Below are 26046 nucleotides of genomic sequence, written 5' to 3' on the forward strand. Positions count from 1 at the left end.
ACACCGATGGGTCCACAGGCTGCATGGCCACAAATCAACAGGGAGGGCACACCACTGAGACCTCCAAGGACCAAAAAATACCAGGTGGAATTCTTGCAGCAACAGGGAGGATACACTGACCGTGGCCTCCGAGGCTCTATTTATTTCGCCCGGGCATTGCTTCATGGGCTGTGGCCATGCTTGGCTCAGGGGGGCATGGAATGCATGGCCCCTGAGGCGACTACCGGTACCTGGTGACGGGTGCAGCAAACAAATGTCTGCCCAAATCCACCCAACCCAGGCATCCTCTTCTGTTCTTCAGAAGTCTTCATCTTGAGGGTTCCCCATCAAGGACAGGAAACCAATTGATGTGGGGAGAGGAGCTGCCCCTTATATCTTGAAGATTTCCGGTCCTTGATGGGCGGATACTCTCTCTCATGGCACCGTCATGTATGATGGAAAAAAGCCTTTTTTCTTTCTTTTGCCTTGACAAGTATGTCATCTAGGGCTTTTCCAAAGAGAAACTCTCCCTCACATGGGATAGCACAGATTTTTTTTTTATTTCGACTGCATGTCCCCTTTCCAACTTTTCATCCACAGAGCTCGTCTGGCATCATTTACTAAACCCGCGGATCTTGCTGCTAGGCGTAGTGTGTCAGCTGATGTGTCAGCCATAAAGGCTGCTGCTCCTCTAAAGGAATAGCACCCCGCAGTTTCTCTAGATACCCTCTGTTCAATCTGCTGGGCTAGTTGATCAATCCATATGAGCATGAGTCTGGCGGTGCATGTACTGGCTACTGCTGGTTTAAATATGCCCATAGAAGCTTCCCGTGACCTTTTTAATGATGACTGCTTTGCGGTCAAGAGGATCAGAAAGCAGGCCTGCATCTTCCACCGGAAGTGTGGATTGTTTTGAGATAGAGGCAACGGCTGCCCTATCTCAAGGGGACCCTTAAGGATCTTCCATGTTATTAGTTCATCATCGCTAAAGAGGCATTTTATTTTGGAGGCTGATGGGAGAAAGCTTCTTTGGTCTTGCTTTTCCCCATACCTTTTTATCAAGTATTTAACAGCCGGAAATACTGGGAAAACTCTTTTTCTCTCTGCCAACCTCGCAAACATTATATCCTGCGTCGTTTGAGCATCTTTGTTTCATCATTCCCCATATTGTTTCTTATTGACTTTATTAAATCATCCATAACATCTAAGGTGAAGCATGATCATCCTTCAATTGATGATGAAGACGATGCGTGTGAGGAGTCTGAGGCTACTACTTGGTCATTATCAGACTGAACTGGAAGCTACTCATTTCCTGCTTTTGCGCTCTAGGGGTGTGCAGGCCTGGGTAATGGCTTGCAACTCCTCTAATTATAGCACGTATGTCCGTGACTGACATTGTAAAGAATGCATCAGTGAAACCATGCAACAGAGTTTCTTGGGGTAGGAATCAGGGAGAGTGACTGCATAAGGCGCACTGCTTATGCTTGAATTTTTGCTTCTTTTTGGACTGGAGGGGGAATATGGCGAGACAGAAGAGAGTTGTCAGCTTAATAGGTAGAGTTTATACACTCACCCAGTGAAGCTTTTGGTACCGGAACAGGAGGCTGAGGTACAGTCCTGGATCTGGAGTCCGCTGTGTCACTTGCGGCTAACATCTGTAGACCCTCTGCCGCAGCGTTCGCTGCCTGTTGAATCCCCTGCTGGGTTCACGATCTGACGATGACAATTGCATCGCTGACTGCCAGCAATGCTTTTACTTTATAGAGCATAAAACACATTCTTTTTTTCTGAGACCCGAAAGTTCTCTCAGTTCAGGGTTAATGGCTGCAGCATACTGCGCATGCACCTGCTAGCGCTTCCCCCACCACTGGTACCTCTGTGTGCCCCGGAATTCCTATCCTCACTTCCAGGGCATGAGTCTCTGCGCTGCTCTGCGCACGCGCAACCCGGCTTCTCACACCGGCCGGCGTACAGGAAAGCCGCTTTCACTTTTCCGGCGATTGCTGTGCCCTGTAATGCTCTATACCTCGTGACACCACTGCAGGAACCTCTGCGCTGGTCGGCACACGCGCGGACCCGTCTTCTCACACCGGCCGGCGTCTGGGAACGCAGCTTTCATTAGCGATCATTGTCCCGCAATGCTCCATACCTCGGGATGCACTCCCTCCACCACCGAATGCGCAGCTCCTGAGTGATACCGGGCGGCTCTCCCCGACCTGGTCCTCACTGTTTCCACCAGACGAGGGGGGAGCCGTCAAACAGAACTCCCCCAACGCTGCCTCTGGACCGCAGAGACCGCACAGGCGGCATGCACTGTCCCAGGTACATTCTTCTTGTAGGATAGTCCTGTGGTTCCCTTAGGAACAGGAAACCAACTGAGGAGGAGAGGCGGACCGCCCCCTTTTATTTTCTGTAGGTTTCCTGTTCCTCTGGGGCGGATCGCTCTCCAGTGGGTGCTGTCATGGCGAAGAGTAAAACAAACTTTAAATTTGCATAAAACGTGCGATCATAGCCTTAAAATGTATACTCCCATATTAAACATAAGCCATAGAGGTTCCAGGTTTATGGACTTAGCCACCTTTACGATTTACAGGGGGTTTAAGGAGCCAGGCTCTTAGCGATCAGCTAAATGTCAGCCTATAAAAAATAGAAGGTTGACATTCACAACCTCTTCAGAGAGAAATATGTAAACAAGAGTCCACTGACTTTATGGAGTCCAGTGTTGGGGCAAAGTCTGCTTTTCAGGAGCAGAAATCTGATTAGTACAAATTGGGAGAAACTGACAGATGTATACAGGAGGGTTGGGTGAAAGAACAATTCAATGCTTGTAAAACACGTTGCAAAAATTGTGAACAGTGAAGACAGCACAACCTGTAATTCATATACACACACCATAATGGTACTTTCCTTGAGAGAAACATGCTGTACTGGTCTTGTTTTTTTCTTTTTTTGGTTTGCCCCATCTTTTCTTTCTAAGGCTGTTTAATAAATTACCGGTATGTTAATTTTGGTCGAATCATGTGATCTAGTATGGCAGCACAGTGGCTCAGTGGATAGCACTGCAGCCTTGCAGCACTGGGGTCCTGGGTTCTAATCCCACCCAGGGCAACATCTGCAAGGAGTTTGTATGTTCTCCCTGTGTTTGCGTGGGTTTCCTCCGGGCACTCAGGTTTCCTCCCACATTACAAAGACATACTGATAGGGAATGTAGATTGTGAGCCCCATTGGGGACAGTGATGATAATGTGTGCAAAACTGTAAAGCGCTGCGGAATATGTTAGCGCTATATAAAAAATAAATAAATAAATAAAGATCTAGACACTGCCTGAAGGAACTATATAAGATCTCCAAAGCAAAGATGAATCAGGTCTTGAAAGACTTACATCGAAATGTGTAGATCTGTACACAGTAGTTGTGTTCGACAACTGACATGTGGATTGATATTTTAACCCTTTTCTGACCTCGGACGGGATAGTACGTCCGAGGTCAGAAGCCCCGCCTTGATGCGGGCTCCGGCGGTGAGCCCGCATCAAAGCCGGGACATGTCAGCTGTTTTGAACAGCTGACATGTGCCCGTAATAGGCGCGGGCAGAATCGCGATCTGCCCGCACCTATTAACTAGATAAATGCCGCTGTCAATCGCAGACAGCAGCATTTACTACCGCATCCGGCCGGCCGGGCGGCCAGAAATGACGTCATCGCCGACCCCCGTCACATGATCGGGGGTCGGCGATGCGTCAGGATGGTAACCATAGAGGTCCTAGAGACCTCTATGGTTACTGATCACCGGTGGCTGTGAGCGCCACCCTGTGGTCGGCGCTCACAGCAAACCTCCATTTCTGCTACATATTAGCGATCAGCAGATTGCTGCTATGTAGCAGAGGCGATCGAGTTGTGCCTGCTTATAGCCTCCCATAGAGGCTATTGAAGCATGGCAAAAGTAAAAAAAAGTTTAAAAAAATGAAAAAAATAAAAAAAAAAAATATAAAAAAAGTTTAAATCACCCCCCTTTCGCCCCAATCAAAATAAATCAATAATAAAAAAAAAAAATCAAATCTACACATTTGGTATCGCCGCGCTCAGAATCGCCCGATCAATAAAAAAAGCATTAACCTGATCGCTAAACGGCGTAGCGAGAAAAAAATTCGAAACGCCAGAATTACGTTTTTTAGGTCGCCGCGACATTGCATTAAAATGCAATAGCGGGCGATCAAAAGAACGTATCTGCACCAAAATGCTGCCATTAAAGACGTCATCTCGGCACGCAAAAAATAAGCCCTCACCCGACCCCAGATCACGAAAAATGGAGATGCTACGAGTATCGGAAAATGGCGCAAATTTTTTTTTTTTTTATAGCAAAGTTTGGAATTTTTTTTTCACCACTTAGACATCTAACATGACTAGGTTATTTTTTATCTATGAACTCGAACTGACCTGGAGAATCGTAATGGCAGGTCAGTTTTAGCATTTAGTGAACCTAGCAAAAAAGCCAAACAAAAAACAAGTGTGAGATTGTACTTTTTTTGCAATTTCACCGCACTTGGAATCTTTTTCCAGTTTTCTAGTAAACGACATGCTAAAACCAATGATGTCGTTCAAAAGTACAACTCGTCCCGCAAAAAATAAGCCCTCACATGGCCAAATTGACGGAAAAATAAAAAAGTTATGGCTCTGGGAAGGAGGGGAGTGAAAAACGAACACGGAAAAACGAAAAATCCCAAGGTCATGAAGGGGTTAACCCCTTCATGACCCGGGGTTTTTTAGTTTTTCGCACCCCTCCTTCCCAGAGCCAAAACTTTAATTTTTCATCAAAATGGCCATGTGAGGGCATACTTTTTGCAGGACGAGCTGTACTTTTGAATTACATCATTGGTTTTAGCATGTTATGTACTAGAAAACAGGAAAGAAATTCCAAGTGTGGTGAAATTGCAAAAAAAGTGCAATCCCACACTTGTTTGGCTTTTTGCTATGTTCACTAAATGCTAAAACTGACCTGATATTATGATTCTCCAGGTCATTACGAGTTCATAGACACCAAACATGTCTAGGTTATTATTTTTATCTAAGTGGTGAGAAAAAAATTCAAACTTTGCTAAAAAAAAAAAAAAAAAAAAAAAAAAAAAAAAAAAAAAAATCGTACCATTTTACGATACCAGTAGCATCTCCATTTTTCGGGAACTCGGGTCGGGTGGGGGCTTATTTTTTGCACGCCGAGCTGACATTTTTAAATTATACCATATTGGTGCAGATATGTTCTTTTGATCCCCGTTATTGCATTTTAATGCAATGTCACAGCGACCAAAAAACCTAATTCTTGCGTTTCAATTTTTTTCTCGCTACGACGTTTAGTGATCAGTTAATCTTATTGATAGATCTGGCGGTTCTGAACACGGCAATACCAAATGTGTCGGTTTGATTTTTTTTAATTGTTTTATTTTGAATGGGGTGAAAGTAAAAAAAGTTAAACTTTTTCTTACTTTTGCCATGCTTCAATAGCCTCCATGGGAGGCTAGAAGCTGGCACAACTTGATCGGCTCAGCTACATAGGAGCGAAGCTCAGATTGCTCCTATGTAGCCGATTTCCTGCATTGCTATGAGCGCCGACCACAGGGTGGAGCTCATAGCAATCCAGCATCAACAACCATAGAGGTCTCAAGGAGACCTCTGGTTTTGCCAATGCATTGCTGACCCCCGATCTTATGACAGTGGTCAGCGAAGCGCTCATTTCCTTCCCGATGGCCAGAAGCGATAGTTAAATGCTGCCGTCAGCGTTTGACAGCAGCATTTAACTAGTTAATAGCTAAAAAACTCCAATTTTAACCCTGACGCAACTATACCCAAGATCCAGCTGCTAGTAGTTATCTTGGCCCATTGGTTAAAGAAATATTTTAATCTACCCCCCACTGGATGGTCTGATTTATCGGTAGTTTAGTCTACGTCTCGATGAAGAGCCAAAGTATGCACCTTTCTTCTTTGGCTCTGCCAGTTCCCAATCCCAGTCTGAATAAGTTCTCTGGAAGGGCCTACGTCTCCTGAAGACATTTCTGAAAGTAGGATTAAACACTTTAGGAAATCCCTTCTTCCTATCCTCTACCTTTGCAAGGATGTCATCCAGCACAGGGCCAAATAAGTACCCACCCCTGCATGGAATTGTACATAGTTTTGCTCTAGCTTGAGCGTCACCTTTCCAGGTCTTAAGCCAGAGAGCTCGCCGGGCAGCATTCGAGAGGCCTGCCAGCTTTAAAGAGTCTACAGATACATCCGCCAACTGAGTATTTTTGACCTCACTGTGCTCTTTTGTGTCTTCAAGTTTTTTGGTGGTGTGTGAACATGTTCCTACAGACTTGTTCAATATGCAAGTAGCCCATGTGTTTCTGGTTCTATAATCGTTCTCTTGTTTCTACAAGACTGGGGAGTCCACCACTCCTTTGTGGGTCATTTGCACTTAAGCTGTTCCATCCAGCATCTCCACATGGATATTCCCTCTCTGAACCTTGCTTATGCAAGTACTATACAGATGATCAGGTTTTTAAATACATCAGATAGGGATTATAACATTAGTTAGGACTGCTCTATATGGGTATACCTTGACGATTGGTGGAGCAGCTTAGTATACTTTTTTTGCAAAAAAACGTATCAACTAAATACCCTGGGGTTTTTTTTCCCATCTTTTGACTAGCACTTGCTTATTACTGTGATTTTTTTTTAAAACAGTATTTTTTACCTCACTGTGCTCTTTTGTGTCTTCAAGATACATCCGCCAAGTACGCTACACCCTCACGGAATCTGAGATAGAGAATCCAGTAGTTTATCTCTAGGGACCTTAGCTTTTAGCTGCTCCTCCAGCTGACCCACCCAGAGCATAACCGATTTGGCAGTGCAGGTACTAGCAATTGCAGGTTTAAATGCTCCAGACGACGACTCCCAAACCTTCTTTAAGAACATGTCCACCTTTCTGTCGGATGGATCTTTAAGAAGGCCTACATCTTCTAGTGGTAAGGTGGCTGACTGATGTGGAAGCCACAGCTGCGTCCACCTTAGGGACCTTTACCCATTCAGCTAAAACGTCGTCAAAGGGGTATCTCCTCTTTGCAGATGATGGCAAGAACCCCTTATCCTGCTTATCCCATTCATGCTTAACAAGATCTTTAACTGTCTACCACCGGATATGGGCTACGATATTTCTGACACAAACCCGCAAACATATCTTGGGTTGATCTGGGTTTCTTATTCTCTGCAATCCTCATGGTCGTGTGAACCGCTATAACTAATACACCCATATTTTCTTATTTTCTACGGAAAAGCATGGTCTTCCCTCTTCGTCTGAAGAGGATGGCAATGAAGAGCCTGAACATTCACCCTCTTGTAAAGATGGGCTAGAATCTGGCAATAAGCCCCCAGTAGATTTTTCATGCAGTCTGCTTTTAAGGGAATATTTGATCTCTTCCCTGATAACAGCCCTACGGGTACCGTCACACAGTGGCATTTTGATCGCTAGGACAGCAAGATCCGTGACGTTCCAGCGATATCGTTACGATCTCGCTGTGTCTGACATGCTACTGCGATCAGGGACCCCGCTGATAATCGTACGTCGTAGCAGATCGTCTGAAACTTTATTTCGTCGCTGGATCTCCCGCTGACATCGCTGAATCGGCGTGTGACGCCGATTCAGCGATGTCTTCACTGGTAACCAGGGTAAACATCGGGTTACTAAGCGCAGGGCCACGCTTAGTAACCCGATGTTTACCCTGGTTACCAGCGTAAACGTAAAAAAAGCCGGATTACTCACCGGTAATACTCTTTTAGTGAGTCCACGACAGCACCCCACTGGAGAGAGGGATCCGCCCCGCAGGAACAGGAAACCTACCGAGATATAAAAGGGGGCGGTCCGCCTCTCCTCCTCAGTTTTGATTTCAGAGTACCCGGAGGACCGCCAGTATTAGGCAAATATAATTTATTTCATTTTCAAACTTATTTGCTCATATATGATTAAAAGAATTTTACTCAATAGTAAATACTATATTAATATAGGGAGGGATATAAGAGGGTGCTGTCGTGGACTCACTAAAAGAGTATTACCGGTGAGTAATCCGGCTTTTTCCCTTTCGCCACGACAGCACCCCACTGGAGATCTTACAGAGACCATCACCTAGGGGGGGACCACCGTGCTGAGGACAGTCCTGCCAAAGTCTAGGTCAGAAGTTGACGATAGGTCAAGCCTATAGTGATTATAGAATGTAGAGGGATTTGACCAAGTTGCCGCCTTACATATAGTCTCAATTGGGACCTCTCCCCTTTCTGCCCAGGAGGATGCCATAGCTCTGGTAGAGTGCGCTGTTATGCCTTCCGGAGGGTTTTCTTTACTCGCGGAATAGGCCAGTCTGATAGACTCTCTGATCCACCGGGATAACGTGCTTTTTGTTATTCCATGACCCTTCTTGTGACCCTGGAAGGAAATAAACAGAGCCCTACACTGTCGCCAGCTACAGGTTCTTTCAATGTACTTTAACACTACTCTTAACATCTAGAGTGTGGTACTTTTGTTCTTCAGGAGTGGAAGGATTACTGAAGAAAGTGGGCAAGATTATTTCCTGAGACCTATGGAATGTCTTAGCTACTTTGGGAAGGTAGGAAGGGTCTGGTTTAAGGACCAACTTATCCTGAAAGGTTAACAGGAAAGGTGGATCTATAGAGAGTGCTTGGATGTCACTGATTCTCCTGGCTGAAGTCAGTGCTACCAAGAGGGCCGTTTTTAGTGATAGGATCTTGATTGGTATTGAATCTATTGGTTCAAATGGAGAGTCTGTTAGGGCTTGTAAAACTAAGTTTAGATCCCAGGGAGGAACTCTAGGTATATTAACTGGATTTATACGTTCACAGGCTGTAATAAATCGGGATACCCATCTATTCCCCGCAATGTTATGGCCATAGAGAGCTCCTAGTGCTGAAATATGAACTTTTAAGGTGTTTGCAGTTAAACCTAGTTCTCTCCCTTTTTGAAGAAATTCCAGGAAAGACTGTATCGGAATTTCTGACGTGTTTGAAGATGTATGGAATTGTAGGAATTTCTTCCATATTTTTGTGTAAATTTTTGTAGTGGAAGGTTTTCTACTCTGGAGGAGCGTGTTTATCAAACCCTCCGAGAACCCCCTTGATTTTAGCATCTGCCTCTCAAATTCCAGGTCGTGAGATGTAGACTGTCCACTTGAGGGTGGAAAAACGGACCTTGGAAGAGAAGATTGGGTGTTGAGGGGAGGACCCAAGGATCTGAGACCGACATGGTTTGCAGCCACGAGAACCATGGTCTCTTGGGCCAGAATGGAGCTATTAGTATCACCCTTGCTCCTTCGGTTCTGATTTTGCGAATGACTTGGGGCAGCAGTATGATCGGCGGAAAAGCATATGCTAGACTGAACTGCCAAGGGGCTTGGAGAGCGTCTAGAATGTCCGGATGATCCGCTAGAGATAGGGAGGCAAATTTCCGGACTTTTTTGTTTCTCCTGGTGGCGAAGAGATCTACTTGAGGTTGACCCCATAGGGATACTATATCTTGAAAAATCTGCTGGTTTAGGCACCACTCTCCTTGTTTCAAGGTGTGTCGACTTAAGAAGTCTGCCTGCTGGTTGTTTTCCCCTCTTATGTGCAGTGCAGTAAGGGATGTTAGGTGACTTTCTGCTAGATTCAGGATTTCTGTAGCAGAAGACATCAGAGTCTCTGATCGCGTTCCTCCTTGCCTGTTTAGATACGCCACTGTGGTGGTGTTGTCGGAAAGGATTCGGACGTCTTTCCCTCGTAGCTGTGGGAGAAAATGGCATAAGGCGTACTTTACTGCATTTAATTCTTTAACATTAGAGGAATAGCAGCTTTCCTCCATGTTCCAAAGCCCTTGGCAAAAATCATTCCCCATATGAGCGCCCCATCCATGAGGACTGGCGTCCGTGGTTATGGTATGAGATGGCGTTATTATCCATGGAACACCACTCATTAAATGGTCTGAATTCAGCCACCACGTTAAGGAAGTTAAAACTTCCTGAGATAAGGTTATTTTCACATTTAGGTGACCAGATAACCGTCTATCTTCTTGTAAAATCTGGTGTTGCAGTGTACGGGTATGATGTTGAGCCCATTTTACCGCAGGTATACAAGAGATAAGAGATCCTAGTAAGGACATAGCTTGTCTTAGGGATATACGTGGATTATCGCCGCTAGGACCTTGTGTTTGATCAGTAGTATTTTTACCTGAGGCAGGAGACACTTTTGAGATACGGAGTCTAGATGGAACCCCAAGAACGCCTGGCAGGATAGCGGAGTGAGTCTGGATTTGTCGGTATTGATTATCCAGCCTAAATCCTGTAGAGAGGAAATTGCATGAGCCAAACGATCAGCACATTGAGTAACTGAATTTCCAATGACCAAAAAGTCATCCAGATAGGGAACAATTAAGATTTCTTTTTGGCGAAGGTAGGCCATCACCTCTAGCATTATCTTGGTAAAGATCCTCGGTGCTGTTGAAAGGCCGAAGGGCATGGCTGTATATTGGAAATGATGAATCTCGCCGTTGATTGTCACTGCTACTCTGAGGTACTTTTGGTATCTGTCATGGATAGGGAGATGATAATAAGCATCTTTCAAATCAATGCCCCCCATCATACAGTTTGGAAAGAGGAGTTTTATAGTGGATCTAATGGATTCCATCTTAAATGTATGGTTTTTGACAAATGAATTGAGCTTTTTAAGGTTTATGATGGTCCTGAAAGAACAGTCGGGTTTAGAAATTAGGAATAAGGGAGAGTAGAATCCTCTGCCTTCCTGTCCCTCGGGGACTTGGACTAAAACCCGCTTTGATAATAGGGTTTGAATTTCCAGCTCTAGAGCCTGCTGTTGTGCGGGCGAGCTGAGGGATGTTATAATATATGACTCGTGGGGAACACGAGAGAATTGTAGTTTAATTCCATCTCGGATGATGTTTAAAACCCACGAGCTAGATGTTACTTTTTCCCATTGGGTGGCGAAAAATTTCAGTCTGCCCCCTACTGGTATATCCTCAGAATTTATTGTCTTTTGGGGGGTTGGGTCTTCTAAACATGGTACCTCTTTGCCTGTCCTCTTTAGCAGTCCATGTTGTAGACCTATCCGTTTGCCTCCTTTTACCAAACGGTCTCCTCTTAAAGGCTCTCCTGTAAAAGGGAATGGAGGAATCAGGGAAAGCTTTCTTCCTGTCCTTTGCCTTTTTGAGTATATCATCTAAGGTCTTGCCAAAGAGGTAGTCACCCTCGCATGGGATTGCGCATATTTTGGATTTAGACTGCGCGTCCCCTTTCCAGCTTTTCATCCAAAGTGCGCGTCTTGCATTATTCACAAGACCTGCGGATCTCGCTGCTAATCGAAGAGAGTCGGCAGATGCGTCCGCCATAAAAGCTGCTGCTCCACGTATTAAGGGGATGGCCACTCGAAGTTTCTCTCTCGAAACTTTATTTTCGATCTGCTGGTCCAACTGATCAATCCAAATGATCATTGACCGGGCAGCGCAGGTGCTGGCTACTGCAGGTTTAAAAATTCCTGTAGCCGCCTCCCAAGATCGCTTAAGGGATGATTCAGCTTTGCGATCTAATGGATCGACCAGAAGTCCCGCATCCTCCACAGGCAGAGTGGATTGCTTGGAGGTAGAAGCTACGGCTGCATCGACCTTAGGCACTTTGGTCCATGTAAGGAGCTCCTCATCACTAAACGGATATTTACGTTTAGACGCGGAGGGCAAAAAGCTTCTTTGATCCTGCTTCTCCCACTCTCTTTTAATTAATGCTTTCACCACTGGTATAACCGGAAAGCATCTCCTCTTTCTCTCTGCCAAACCCGCAAACATAATTTCCTGCGTGGTTTGCGCACCCTTTACCTCCTCACACCCCATGGTATTGCGGATTGATTTTACCAAGTTGTCCACACTGTCTAAGGGGAAACATGAACGCCCCTCGATTTCTGAGGAAGATGATGATGATGATGATGATGATGATAGGGAGGCTTCTGACAGTACCGTCTGGTCACTTTCGGAGTCTGACATAAGTGTTGGTGTTTTTGACTTAGCTTTACGCGGTTTTTCCTGGGTCATATTTTTAAGCTCCTCTCTAATAATGGCCCGTAAGTCCGTAACGGACACTGTCGCTCCCTGAGTTGTTTCCTTAAAACAGTCTTTGCACAGTTTTTTGGGGTATGAGTCCGGAAGGGGCTGGCTACACAAGGCACATTCCTTATGCTTGGACCTTTGTCGTTTTTTTGACTGGGCGTAAAAAGTAGCGAGAGAGAGAAAAGAGAGAAATAGGGAGACAGCGTCAGCTTAATAGGCAGAGTTTAAACACTCACCCAGTGAAGCGAATAGTACCGGATCAGAAGGCCGAGATCCTGTTCTGGAACCGTCACTCTTACGAGCGGACTCCTAGGATCCTTTGGTGTGATCTTTGGTGGGGGGCACTGGATCTCCAGCTGTGGGGTCCATGGCACCTGGGGATGACATCTCTGCATTATTGTTTCTGGGAGTTTTTAAAATAGTGCGCCCATTTCCTCTTTTTTTTTCTCTCCCCGCTGCGCAATGCGCATGCGCGGGTTGCCGCTGGCTCCCCCGCCCCAGATCCGGCCTAGGCGCCCTGGAAGTGACTCCTTCAGTTCCGGGGTAGCCAGTATTGCGGCGGTCGGCGCATGCGCGGTCCGGGATTCAGCGCCGGACCGCAATGGAGGTTGTCTTACCCGGCTCCTTGCCGCACCGCACGCCGGAGAAGACGCCGGGCGGCCCTCCCCGGACCCGGCCGTCTGCTCCATCCACCAGCTGAGGAGGGAGCCGTCTAACGGAACTCCCCCGACGCTGCTTCTGAGCTGCAGCCCCTGCCGTTCTCACGGACACCGCACAGGCGGCATGCTAGCCCAGGTATGTTGAAGTCGTCCTGTCGTTCCTGGATTGTTCCCGCAGGAACAGGAAACCTAAACTGAGGAGGAGAGGCGGACCGCCCCCTTTTATTTCTCGGTAGGTTTCCTGTTCCTGCGGGGCGGATCCCTCTCTCCAGTGGGGTGCTGTCGTGGCGAAAGGGAAAAAACAAACATTACATACTTACCTTCAGCTGTCTGTCCCCGGCGCTCTGCTTCTCTGCACTCCTCCTGCATTTTGTGTCAGCGCCGGCCAGCCAGAAAGCACAGCGGTGACGTCACCGCTCTGCTTTACGGCTGACCGGCGCTGACAGTGCCGAGGAAAGCACAGCGCCGGAGGACAGACACAGAATGTAAGTATGTAATGTTTGTTTTTTTTACGTTTACGATGGTAACCAGGGTAAACATCGGGTTACTAAGCGCGGCCCTGCGCTTAGTAACCTGATGTTTACCCTGGTTACCAGGGGACTTCGGGATCATTGGTCGCTGGAGAGCTGTCTGTGTGACAGCTCTCCAGCGACCAAACAGCGACGCTGCAGCGATCAACATCGTTGTCGTATCGCTGCAGCGTCGTTTCAGTGTGACGGTACCCTTAGGTCCGATGTAAGGGGGGGGAGCTTCTTCCTCTAAAGTTCGGCAAATACAAGCCTGACAAAGCTTTTTAACATAGCTATCTGGCAAAGATACTGTGCATAATGCACACTGCTTGTGTTTATTTTGGGCTGTGTTTTTGACTTATAACAAAGCACAAGAAACGGACCACATCAGCTACTAGGCATACTTCTAAGACTCACCAAAGGCTGACCCAAAGAGTACCGGTTCTGGAGGAGGTGAATTGCCACGTGACGCTGGGGCGCTTGCACACTGCTGCCCCCGTACCACACTGCTGCTGCTTCTTGAGCGGCTGCTACCGCTCTTCCTGTGCTGCTTGGGCACCTCCACGTGAAGGTGCTCTGCATCCCCCACAGAGGACATCTTGCCGCACACTGTCCTGCAGCTCCGGTTCACCTTAATACATGCAGCCGTGCCTCCTCCCCAGCCTCCCCCGGAAGTACCTGGATTCACTTCCGGGTCACGAGCGCTTCAATTCCTGGAGGAGATGACAGGACCAGCGCTGCGTTCATGCGACCCAGGGCGGCATTCCCCAGCCCCTGGGATCGCGACATTCATGTGCCCAGACGAGGAGGGGTCTGCGAGCAGGACACCCCCGATGCTGCTTCCAGTGCCCTCGTCTCTGCCGTTCCCAGAGATACCGCACAGAGAAGATACCGCTCCAGAAGAAGCGAACGCGAAACGCGCGTCGGGGCAGAGGGACGCCGAGGCTCTCACACGGGACGCACTCAAGGTATTTTCCCATTTTTCCCACTAGTTCATGTCTTTTGGCGTTAGGCCATATTTTTGTGAGCTTTATGGCTGTTAGGTTCTCCTACTAGGGGATCACATTATAGTAAGGACCATCTGTACATTGCCTATATAGTCCTCACATAGCTATTCATAGACATATCTGGGTGGTATTTTGATATGGGTCCTTTTTATGGATTGATGCTAGTTCAACCCCGGTGATTTAGAGTTAGCCTATGGCAGCTAGGTCCCTTTTTGTGGATTCAACACCCTTTTTTTTTACATGTTGTTTACTGTATTTGTTTATAATTGAATTTTAAATATTGTCTTAATAAAATTGTTTTTTATATATCAGTACCGTAGTAGTGATCAATTTTTATTATATGGTCACACTGCATGTGAGACATTACGTTTGGTCGGTACTTCCTCCACCTATGTAGGAGGGATGTATATTACATTATTTTGAGCAATTTTTGTGTATATACAGAGACTGATGGACCTGGGTAAGACTTCACCTGTCTGTTCCCATTTAGGACAGAAAGCCAAACTGGAGTGGCGAGGGGGACCGCCTTTTTAACCTGTAGGTTCCTGTCCTGATGGTGGGCGGATCCCCTCTCATAGGGTGCTGTTGTGGCGATAGGAAAAAAAAAAAATTGTTAAATTCATCCACACCCCATTGCTGGATCATTCCTTCTCTCTTTGCATTTACTTTGGACTGCTTTTTTACTAAAAAACTAAAGTTTTGCAATACTGATTCATAATATCACAACAAGGATTGGCACTTCAAAATAACTTGATTTGCTTTGATACATGCACTGCGTCAGTACACCGATTAATACACTAGCTGCAATATTGCTGTTAACTGTCAACCACAAGGTACTTAGCATTATGTGATCAATAAACGCAAAACCACCTGAATGGGGAGTGAGATGGAAGCCATGAGTAGCTCACAATTAACCATGTATGGGAAAGATCGGTGGATAAGTGAGAGCCATGGAGGGGCCACACCATAGATGCACATTTTTAGTATGAATGTACAGGTGCACAAATACTCTATGGCCAACATACAAACTACACACAAACACGATGCATCACCGTATATACTTGAGTATAAGCCGAGCCGAGTATAAGCAGAGACCCCTAATTTTGCCACAAAAAACTGGGAAAACTTAATGACTCAAGTATAAGCCTAGGGTGGAAAATGCAGCAGCTACCGGTAAATGTAAAAAATACAAATAGATACCAATAAATATAAAATTAATTGAGACATCAGTAGGTTAAGTGTTTTTGAATGTTTATATTGAATCAGGAGCCCCATATAATGCTCCATACAGTTCATGATGGGCCCCATAAGATGCTCCATATTAAAATATGCCCCATATAATGCTGCACAAATGCAGATTATGACCCCATAAGATGCTCTATATAACAATGTGCCACATGTAATGCTGCTGCTGCAAAAAAAGACGACATACTCGTCTCTCGCTGCTGCCCGCTGCTCCTCAGCATCCGGTCTCTCCGCAGTGACTGTTCAGGCAGAGGGAGGTGCGCACACTAAAACGTCATCGCGCCCTCTGACCTGAGCAGTCACTGCAGAGGACGTGGAAGACGGGGCGACAGTGGAACTAGGAAAGGTGAATATGAAATACTCACCTGCTCCTGGCACAGTCCCTGGCAGCTTCTTCCTCTGTTCAGCGGTCAATGGTACCGCTCATTACAGTAATGAATATGCGGCTTGTTATGATCTGATGGTTTAGGAGCAACATGGGACGAGCTCTGAAGGAAGTGGTAACTGTACTGACCGCAGTCCCTAAGCTCAACACAACACTAGAAGTAGCCGTGGGATGCTCCTGACACTCCCTAGGCACCTCGTCACAGCCTAAGATCTAACTACCCCTAAAGATAGAAACAGGAAAACTATCTTGCCTCAGAGAAAATCCCCAAAGGATAGATAGCCCCCCACAAATAATGACTGAGTGGAGATGGAAAAGACATACACAGAATGAAACCAGGATGAGCACAGGAGGCCAGTCTAGCTAGATAGGACAGGATGGAATACTGTGCGGTCAGTATAAAACACTACAAAATATCCACACAGTTTACAAAAATCTCCACACCTGACTAAAGGTGTGGAGGGTAAATCTGCTTCCCAGAGCTTCAAGCTTAACTGAATTAATTCATACTGACAAGCTGGACAAACATAGAAAGCACAGAACGGATAAGTCCACAACCTGTGGACAGAACAGAGCAAGCAAGAACTTAGCTTTGCTGAACTGGTCAGGATAACAGGGAAATCCAAAGAGATGTGAATCCAACCAGGAACCATTGACAAGTGGCACAAGCTGAAGGAAAGAGCCAGGCTAAATAGCCGAGCAGAATAGACAATCAGTGGAAGCAGCTGCTGACTGCTAAATCCAAGGAGCAGCCATACCAAAACCACCAGAGGGAGCCCAAGAGCAGAACTCACAAAAGTGCCACTTACAACCACCGGAGGGAGCCCAAAAGCGGAATTCATAACAGCGGCTCCACCCCTATGGGAGTGGAGTCCATATTCATTACTTTAATGAGCGGTACCACGTGACCGCTGAACAGGGGAAGAAGCTGCCGGCGCCGGAGACCATGGGACGAGCAGGGACTGCGTCAGGAGCGCCAAGAGCAGGCGAGTATGTGACAGTCGTCGCTCCCCCTCACCCGTCGACCCCCCACCCCCGGCCATGACTCGAGTATAAGCCGAGAGGGGCACTTTCAGCCCCAAAAAGTGGGCTGAAAATCTCAGCTTATACTCGAGTACCGTATATACTCGAGTATAAGCCGAGATTTTCAGCCCAAATTTTTGGGCTGAAAGTGCCCCCCTCGGCTTATACTCGAGTCACGGTAGCGGTGGGGTCGGCGGGTGAGGGGGTGAGGGCGCTGGGGTATACTTACCTAGTCCCAGCGATCCTCGCGCTGTCCCTGCCGTCCCACGGGCTTCGGCGCTGCAGCTTCTTCCTCTCTTCAGCGGTCACGTGGGACCGCTCATTACAGAAATGAATAAGCGGCTCCACCTCCCATAGGGGCGGAGCCGCTTATTCATTTCTCTAATCAGCGGTGCCGGTGACCGCTGATAGAGAAAGAAGCTGCGGCACCGAAGACAGGAGGGGACAGCGCGAGGATCGCCAGGACTAGGTGAGTATGTTATATTCACCTGTCCTCGTTCCAGCCGCCGGGCGCCGATCCATCTTCCCGGCCGGCGCCTCCATCTTCCCGGCGTCTCTGCTCTCTGACTGATCAGGCAGAGGGCGCGATGACGCATATAGTGTGCGCGGCGCCCTCTGCCTGATCAGTCAGAGCAGAGACGCCGGGAAGATGGAGGCGCCGGAACGAGACGCCGGGAGCTGCAATCAAGGGAGGTGAGTATGTGTTTTTTTTTCTTTATTGCGGCAGCGGCGGCACAAATTTATGTGGAACATCTATGGGGCACAGTGAACGGTGCAGAGCACCGTATAAGGCACAGCACAGCTATGGGGCACAATGAACGGTGCAGAGCACCGTATATGGCACAGCACAGCTATGGGGCACAGTGAACGGTGCAGAGCACCGTATATGGCACAGCTAGGGGGGGCACAGTGAACGGTGCAGAGCACCGTATATGGCACAGCTAGGGGGCACAGTGAACGGTGCAGAGCACCGTATATGGCACAGCACAGCTATGGGGCACAGTGAACGGTGCAGAGCACCGTATATGGCACAGCTAGGGGGGGCACAGTGAACGGTGCAGAGCACCGTATATGGCACAGCTAGGGGGGGCACAGTGAACGGTGCAGAGCACTGTATATGGCACAGCACAGCTATGGGGCACAGTGAACGGTGCAGAGCACCGTATATGGCACAGCACAGCTATGGGGCACAGTGAACGGTGCAGAGCACCGTATATGGCACAGCACAGCTATGGGGCACAGTGAACGGTGCAGAGCACCGTATATGGCACAGCACAGCTATGGGGCACAGTGAACGGTGCAGAGCACCGTATATGGCACAGCTATGGGGCACAGTGAACGGTGCAGAGCACCGTATATGGCACATCTATGGGGCACAATGAACGGTGCAGAGCACCGTATATGGCACAGCTAGGGGGCATAATGAACGGTGCAGAGCACTATATGGTTCACACCTATGGGGAAATATGAACGGTGCAGAGCACTATATGGCACAGCTATGGGGAAATAATGATCTATTTTTATTTTTGAAATTCACCGGTAAATGCTGCATTTCCACCCTAGGCTTATACTCGAGTCAATAAGTTTTCCCAGTTTTTTGTGGCAAAATTAGGGGGGTCGGCTTATACTCGGGTCGGCTTATACTCGAGTATATACGGTATATATGGTACATGAAATTTATTACTGGACTCCAGACATATTGACGTTCGTGTGCTCAATAATAGCAGCGTGCTGACGCATGGTGAATGTATATGTTTGTCGCAGAGTATTTGTGCACCTGTACATTAATTTAATACCAAGGTGAGAGGGTTCTTTGTTTTGATTTCACCATATTTTATTTAGACTCAACTTTCATTAAAATGAGCTGGTCTCTTCCAGAATGGATTGACCCTTTTGGGGCACAGAACACTTTAGTCCAATTTTTTTTTTTTTTTTTTTTTGGAGGAAACATTCCTCAAGTTTGGTCAAATTACAGAACTATACAAAATCGCCTTAGTTTCACCTAACCAATGAAGTTTATGGTGCTGCAAAAAAATGCTGCACACACTGCATAACCTAGACATTTGGGGTAAGTTCATACAAGGCATTTTTGCTGCTTTTTTATGCTAATTTTCAGCCACTTTTTATAGCACAGCAAAGCCTATGAGATTTCAAGCATCTCGCGCAATCAGCATCTCGCGCAATCAGCATCTCGCGCAATCAGCATCTCGCGCAATCAGCATCTCGCGCAATCAGCATCTCGCGCAATCAGCATCTCGCGCAATCAGCATCTCGCGCTTTGCTGAGTTTTTTTAAAGGACAGAGCATGTCACTTTCAGCGTTTTTGCTGGGTTTTTTTCACCCATTGACTTGAATGGGTGTTGAAAAAAACGCAGGTATCATTATTTGCTGTGTTTTTGCTGCTGAAAATCCAAGGACATTAGCATGGACTATGAAAAAAAAAAAAAAAAAAAAAAATCGCACCAAAAGACGCTCGTAAACCTGCGTTTTTGACGCAGCTTCTTTCCTGCCGAGACGACCAGGTTTTGCTGCAGAATAATAAAAAAAAAAAAGCAACAAAAACATCCTGTGTGATCTTACCCTTAGGCTGTGCCCACTTTGCAGTGCAGATTTCTCCAAAGACCTGAAGCAATCCTGACACCAGGAAAGTGAATTCGAGTCCTGAAGTCTCATGCACACGTCGCTTATTTGTGATTTGCAGATGTAAATCTGCAACATGTTAATTATTTCAGGTTTTTTGGCTGCAGATATCAATATTAATGAGTGGGTAAAAAATCTGTACCCTAAGACAGCAAAAAGCAAGCTTTTGCCGTTGTGTTTTTATTGCCAAGAGATGCAGGAATGGTGAAAAAAAAAAAAAATTTAGCCACTAATATTTAACGTGTGCACATCCCCTTAAAGCGGCATGAACACTACAATATAGTTGTGAATATGCGTTAAATGCTCGGAGGGAGAGACGGAGGGAGAGACGGAGGGAGAGACGGAGGGAGAGACGGAGGGAGAGACGGAGGGAGAGACGGAGGGAGAGACGGAGGGAGAGACGGAGGGAGAGACGGAGGGAGAGACGGAGGGAGAGACGGAGGGAGAGACGGAGGGAGAGACGGAGGGAGAGACGGAGGGAGAGACGGAGGGAGAGACGGAGGGAGAGACGGAGGGAGAGACGGAGGGAGAGACAGAAAATCTCCATGATCCGGGCGCCAGATCATTGTTTCACACTTCCGTTTCATGTGTTTTTTTCCGTCAGTGTGCGTTTTTTCCGCCGGACAAAAACGTTGCAGTGAACGTTTTCTCCGTCTGCCAGAAACGAGTATTTGAACGGATCCGGGGAAAAAAAAAAAAAAATAGATGAAACGTGTGGCCATCAGGCACAGTCCGGCGCTAATACAACTATGTGAAAAAAACGGATCCGGCGTAAAAAAACAACGGATCTTTTTTTCAAAAATGCCAGATTGTGCCTGATACAAAAAGCCTGATTTGTGAAAGTAGCCTTAAAGAATCACTCAGTGGTGCCTTGTCCTAGGTAAGCAATATAAAGAACCAGTAACCTGGGAGCATTGACAACTGATCGGTAAAAGTTGACTAATTGGCAGCCATATTGTGTTATCGAGTCCTGTAAACTTTTTTTTTTTTATAGTCTACTCACCTCTCCAATTAAGACATCTGGGGAAGGGGGCCGTTGAATGCCCTCTTTTCCCTCTGGTGGGTAAATACCACAACCCAGAATAAATGACGACAGAGCATGGAAGTGGGTAAGCAGGACAATCGCATGGATCAACTCTGCAAGAGACCAGGCATGGCCCGTTGGAGCTTTTAAAAGACACTAGAAGGGAAAAAGTAAATATTTCAACCCAGTGTAATTTGCAAAACACATTTTCCATTTAAGAAATCAGTCAAATAACAGGAGTCAATACAAAACTGCTTCCTCAAAATTCATACTAGAATGGAACCAGTGATGTAGTAATCAGAATAATCATATTTAACCTACAAGTAATGTATCATTCATTACCAGAACAGTATTTAAAGGGAACCTGTCAGCAGGATTGTGCACAGTAACCTGCAGACAGTGCCAGGTGATTACAATGATACCTGGGTGATGAAATCTGTCTTGTGGTTGCTTAATCTTTATTTTTAGTTTTGTGTTAATGATATGCTTGTACTCGGGGGCGGCCCGTGGGGGTCTTCATGTGGTGCTCCGATTAGGTATTCATGTGTATGGCTTATGACAGGCACCATCTTTGAGGAGGAAAGATTTTTTTTCTCTAGCAAGATGGTGCCTGAAACATTTCTGGCACCATTTTCAAAATGATTTTTTTTTTTTTTTTTTTTTTTTTTTTTTTTTTACGAATTAAGGATAAGATGTAACAAAATAATTACACAGTACATATGTGATCATGAGCAGCGCAGGCACCACTGCCAGCGCCTGCATAAGGGTTCCCCCCTCCCCCCAAGCTATATATAATATTCTTTATGTAAGCTAGGGGGCAGGTCAGTGAGGGATCAGTGACCTATCGAAAGCCATACAGATGGTACCTAATCAGAGCACGACATGAAGACCCCCCACAGGCTTTCCCGAAGCACGGTCATATCATTAACTGAAAATAAAGATTAAACAACAACCACAAGACAGATTTCATCAACCAAGGTATCATTGTAATCAGTATAACGGCACCGAACTGACACTGTCTGCAGGTTACTGGGCACAATCCTGCTGACAGGGTCCCTTTAAAGCAAGGCAAATTGATTAAAGGTGCTACTGCACCAGAAAAGAGGTTTAATTTTATTTTCCTTGCACATTCCAATTGTACCTTGTACATGGCTATTTTGTGCTCTTCCACTCCATAAACCATTTTCTCTTTCCTTGTAAATATTAGTGTCAGTTTGATCCTACACATCACTCACCGCAATGTGTTCTTTGGTAATCAGCCATGGCCTATGGGCAAGATATTTATTCAGATCATTTAGTCTGCGCAATTTCAAAGGAGCATAACTCAGACCTTCCAACCAACGAGGATCCCCACCAGCTTGCAGAAAGCTTGACGAATGGAGGGACACTAAATACACACAGTGGTGCCTTGCAGAAGCCTGAAACAAAATGAGTGTCATCAGAACATGCTAGAAGTAATCACCACTGCACAAGGGCTTCCTTTATCCTGGAGCAAATGCAAACAGATTGTGCTCAAAAATGCATCTAGTCGCTGCAGAAACCATCCACCTTGGTCAGCAAGCAAAGCAGACAAACAGTTTTGCCTTCACATTTCCGAAAGCCCCCCACATACATGTGACCTTATGACCGCAATATATAATGGCTCCAGTGTTCTTACAGCAGTAGACTGTGGATAAAGTCCTAGATGACCAGTGACATGTGCAAGAGCGCCAACTTGTCTGCCCATGGCCAACAGTGGCGTGTTTCTGGTAAAAACAGCAGATTGTAAATAAGCCGGTTGAAGTGGCCAACAGCGTTTTTCTCCTGGCTTCACAGAGGTCAGGCTGCCTTGGAGATTGTAGACCATCTTATATGGCAGACATTAAAAAACTAATTTATAAACTGAAAATTGCTGAAACCATCACCTACCATTATAGCCACATAGTGTCTCTCTGGAAGGGATAACGCTCCATCCATATGCAGAAGCTGATGTTGGGTCTTCCAAAATATGTGCAGATATTCTGGATGAAGCCCCATTACTGAGGCAATGTTATCACTCAGAATTGGTCCAGCCAGCTGGAAAACAAAAACCATTAATATATACTATTATGTGCCTACTGTACAGCTCTGTAGACACGCGGCTTACTTGTGACACTGGGACATACGCACTGGGTCCTATGGCATCTATTGGTCTGGTCTGATCACCTCGATCCTGAAAGGTGAAACACTGCTATAAGACCAGAAGAATCAAATCACATCCACCCAAGTAATTGAAAAAGCCATGACGCAGGCAAGCTGCACGTGTGCATGCAGGCTCAGTGCAATGTATAGCATCAATTACATCAGCCATCACTATACTCCTACACCGCCCCAGGCACAGGAATCACCTAGGAATGCAGGAGCACAGCATGGTGCCAAATATCACATAGCTGAGGTACGTACTGTACAGGTCACTTCCAACTGCAGAGCACCCACTCTTCACCATTCTGCATTTATCATTACCAGCAAATGCCACAAGGGAAGCATTATGTAACGCCATAGGTTGGCCAGCCAGGACAACATTAACATGTGGACACTAGTGGAGTCATCAGCAAATAGTTTGATCACTTAACAGGCCTTCATGTGTAATCGCACAGTAGGATTGCAGCACCTATATCAGCTGATCATCAGCATAGCACTGTGGGGTATATATGCGGGAAACAAGCAAAAGGGACTGGAAGCTACCGCCTAAAAAGATAAAACCGGTTATAGAGGTTGCAGGGACTAATCTGTGCATTGGTAATTTTATATAAATAACCCCATTTAAAGGGAGTGTCAACAATGCATATTAAACTGCCATACAGTGACATAGGGGGCTCAGCCAGTATAATAAATACAGGCACTATTAATTTTAACACCAAGCACCACTTCAGTGATTTTAATTTCAGCGCTGGCGCTGGTATCACCAAGTTCCCTGACCCTAATCTTACACTTACCCACCACAGTCTTGTGACTGATCGGAAGTCAGTGGTAACGGTCAGTCACAAGTTCTCAGTGTAGGTCTACGAGAGCCTTGTTCTGGCTCTGTCTTACAACGAGAAGTGACTACCAGATCGCCCAGCGAACACTAGAGCAATGTGCAGATCACAAGCCGCTGGAGAGACATGAGCGGCACTGGGAACAGCTGAAGACAGCAGCCGATACAAGACCAAGTGCCAGGAACTTAGGAGCACCACTCCGCCACTGCAATAAACAAGACCCACACTGGAGTGGCGCTTTACTAGTACAGTGCCTGAGAAAATGACAAGCCTTTCCCTGAAAACATGACCTAGCATGATTTTACAGGATTTTTGTGGTATGCTTGAAATACAAGTCCTACTCCAAAAATAAGTCCTAGTTACAGTCAAGGCAGGCAATAGGAGGAGTGAAACTGGGCAATCACCCAGGACCCCACTCTTAGGGCGTCCAACATTTCTATTGGAAGGTTCAGACCTTTGGTGACTTCAGTCATGTGACCATAATGTCACCAAAGGTCTCAACTTCAGCAGCCCCATTCATCAAACACAGCAACTCCAGAACGATGCAGGAGCGATCCAGTGACGCAACGGCGACTCACTTATCATTCTCGCTGGTTGTTAGCTCCATGTAAAAACATTGCTGGCATCGTTGCTTTTGATGTCAAACATGACGATACACGCCGATCTGGCGACGAAATAAAGTTCTGGACTTCTGGCTCCGACCAGCGATGGCACAGCGGGATCCAGATCGCTGCTGCGTGTCAAACACAACGAGATCGCTATCCAGGACGCTGCAACGTCACGGATCGTTGTTGTTCTCGTTATAAAGTTGCTGAGTGTGACGGTATCTTTAGAGAGCCATAAGACTGACTCCAGAAAAAAAAAGTCAGCCCAATACTGGCACACCCACACCAGGGCATCCGGGGCACGTGCAATAGGCGCTACAGCTGATCTAACCGTGTGCCATGTACAGGGCGGCAGGCTGGCAGCGCCATGGAAACCGGCGCTCACACCGGCCACTACACCCGGTCTGCTCCCCAGGTACGGGGCTGAGTGCAGTCCTTACGGTGCCTGGTACTTAGCAAGGGGCTAGGGCGACAGAGCAAAGGTCACCAGAGGCTTCCAGCAGCCCGATCCTAGGAGACTCATTACTGGCCGAAAAACAAGGAGTAAACGTCACAGTGCCACCAAGACAGGGCACAGGCTGCACTCTGCTGGGGCACAGGCTGCACTCTGCTGGGGCACAGGCTGCACTCTGCTGGGGCACAGGCTGCACTCTGCTGGGGCACAGGCTGCACTCTGCTGGGGCACAGGCTGCACTCTGCTGGGGCACAGGCTGCACTCTGCTGGGGCACAGGCTGCACTCTGCTGGGGCACAGGCTGCACTCTGCTGGGGCACAGGCTGCACTCTGCTGGGGCACAGGCTGCACTCTGCTGGGCCAGCGACTCGGGGAAACCAGCAGTTACAATGGATCCGCTCAACACCCACCTTCATGACCCTGCGGGCACAGTACTGTGGGCATCCGGGGTAACACTCAAGGATTCTGGAGCACGTACACTGACTGCCTGCCACCCTAATGGGGGCAACGGACGAGATGGCCGCCAGGGCTGCGGAGAGGCCGGGAGCAGGCGGACTCTGCTGGAGCAGTAGATGCATAGGTCTGCTGCACATCGGGCGGCCGGGGTTAGTACATCGTCCACACTGAGACCACACTCTCACTCTTCTAAACAAGCCGGCTCTGTCTCTATATATAGCTTCGCCAAGAGAACCTTACCCTGGACTTTTCCACCAATCAGTGCACGTGAAATACCAAGCACCGCCCCAAGAGTTCGCAATGGCTCATGGGAGTTGTAGTTTTGTCTCTTTTTTTGCTGCATAAGATTTTATGTGAGAAAAACAACTTTTGTAGACTAGCCAATGCGAGAGGTTTATCTGCTGTGCGCCGTAGTGTGGGGTGAACCGGCGCACTGGTGTGGGGTGAACCGGCGCACTGGTGTGGGGTGAAAGGGCCAACTGCTGTGGGGTAAACCGGCGCACTGGTGTGAGGTGAAAGGGCCAACTGCTGTGGAGTGAGAGGGCGCTCTGGTGCGGGGTGAACTGGCGCAATGCTGTGGGGTGAAAGGGTGCCCTGGTGTGGGATGAACTGGCACACTGCTGTGGGGTGAAAGGGTGCCCTGGTGTTAAGTGAACTGGCGCACTGCTGTGGGGTGAAAGGGTGCCCTGGTGTTAGGTGAACTGGCGCAATGCTGTGGGGTGAAAGGGTGCCCTGGTGTGGGATGAACTGGCACACTGCTGTGGGGTGAAAGGGTGCCTTGGTGTTAGGTGAACTAGCGCACTGCTGTGGGGTGATAGGGCGCTCTGGTGTGGGGTGAACAGGCGCACTGCTGTGGGGTGTGAGGGTGCACTGGCGTGGGGTGAAAGGGCCAACTGCTGTGGGGTGAACCGGCGCACTGGTGTGGGGTGAACCGGCGCACTGGTG

At 47.2% G+C, this 26046-nt stretch overlaps 1 protein-coding gene across 1 annotated transcript in view; it reads right to left on the reverse strand.

Annotated features, from left to right (window-relative positions):
- SESN2 (sestrin 2) overlaps positions 1-25328 on the reverse strand; it is an 82685-nt gene extending 57357 nt beyond the window's left edge. The window contains exons 1-5 of the mRNA XM_069756718.1: positions 25056-25328; positions 22717-22782; positions 22500-22646; positions 21827-22009; positions 20571-20747 (exon numbers count right to left, since the gene is read on the reverse strand). Coding sequence (XP_069612819.1) covers positions 20571-20747; positions 21827-22009; positions 22500-22646; positions 22717-22782; positions 25056-25238 — 756 coding nt within the window. The 5' untranslated portion in view covers positions 25239-25328. The remainder of the gene's footprint in view (positions 1-20570; positions 20748-21826; positions 22010-22499; positions 22647-22716; positions 22783-25055) is intronic.
- Between the last annotated feature and the right edge of the window lie 718 nt (positions 25329-26046).

The sequence above is a fragment of the Ranitomeya imitator genome, chromosome 3 (assembly GCF_032444005.1).
Source record: "Ranitomeya imitator isolate aRanImi1 chromosome 3, aRanImi1.pri, whole genome shotgun sequence".
NCBI lineage: Eukaryota > Metazoa > Chordata > Amphibia > Anura > Dendrobatidae > Ranitomeya > Ranitomeya imitator.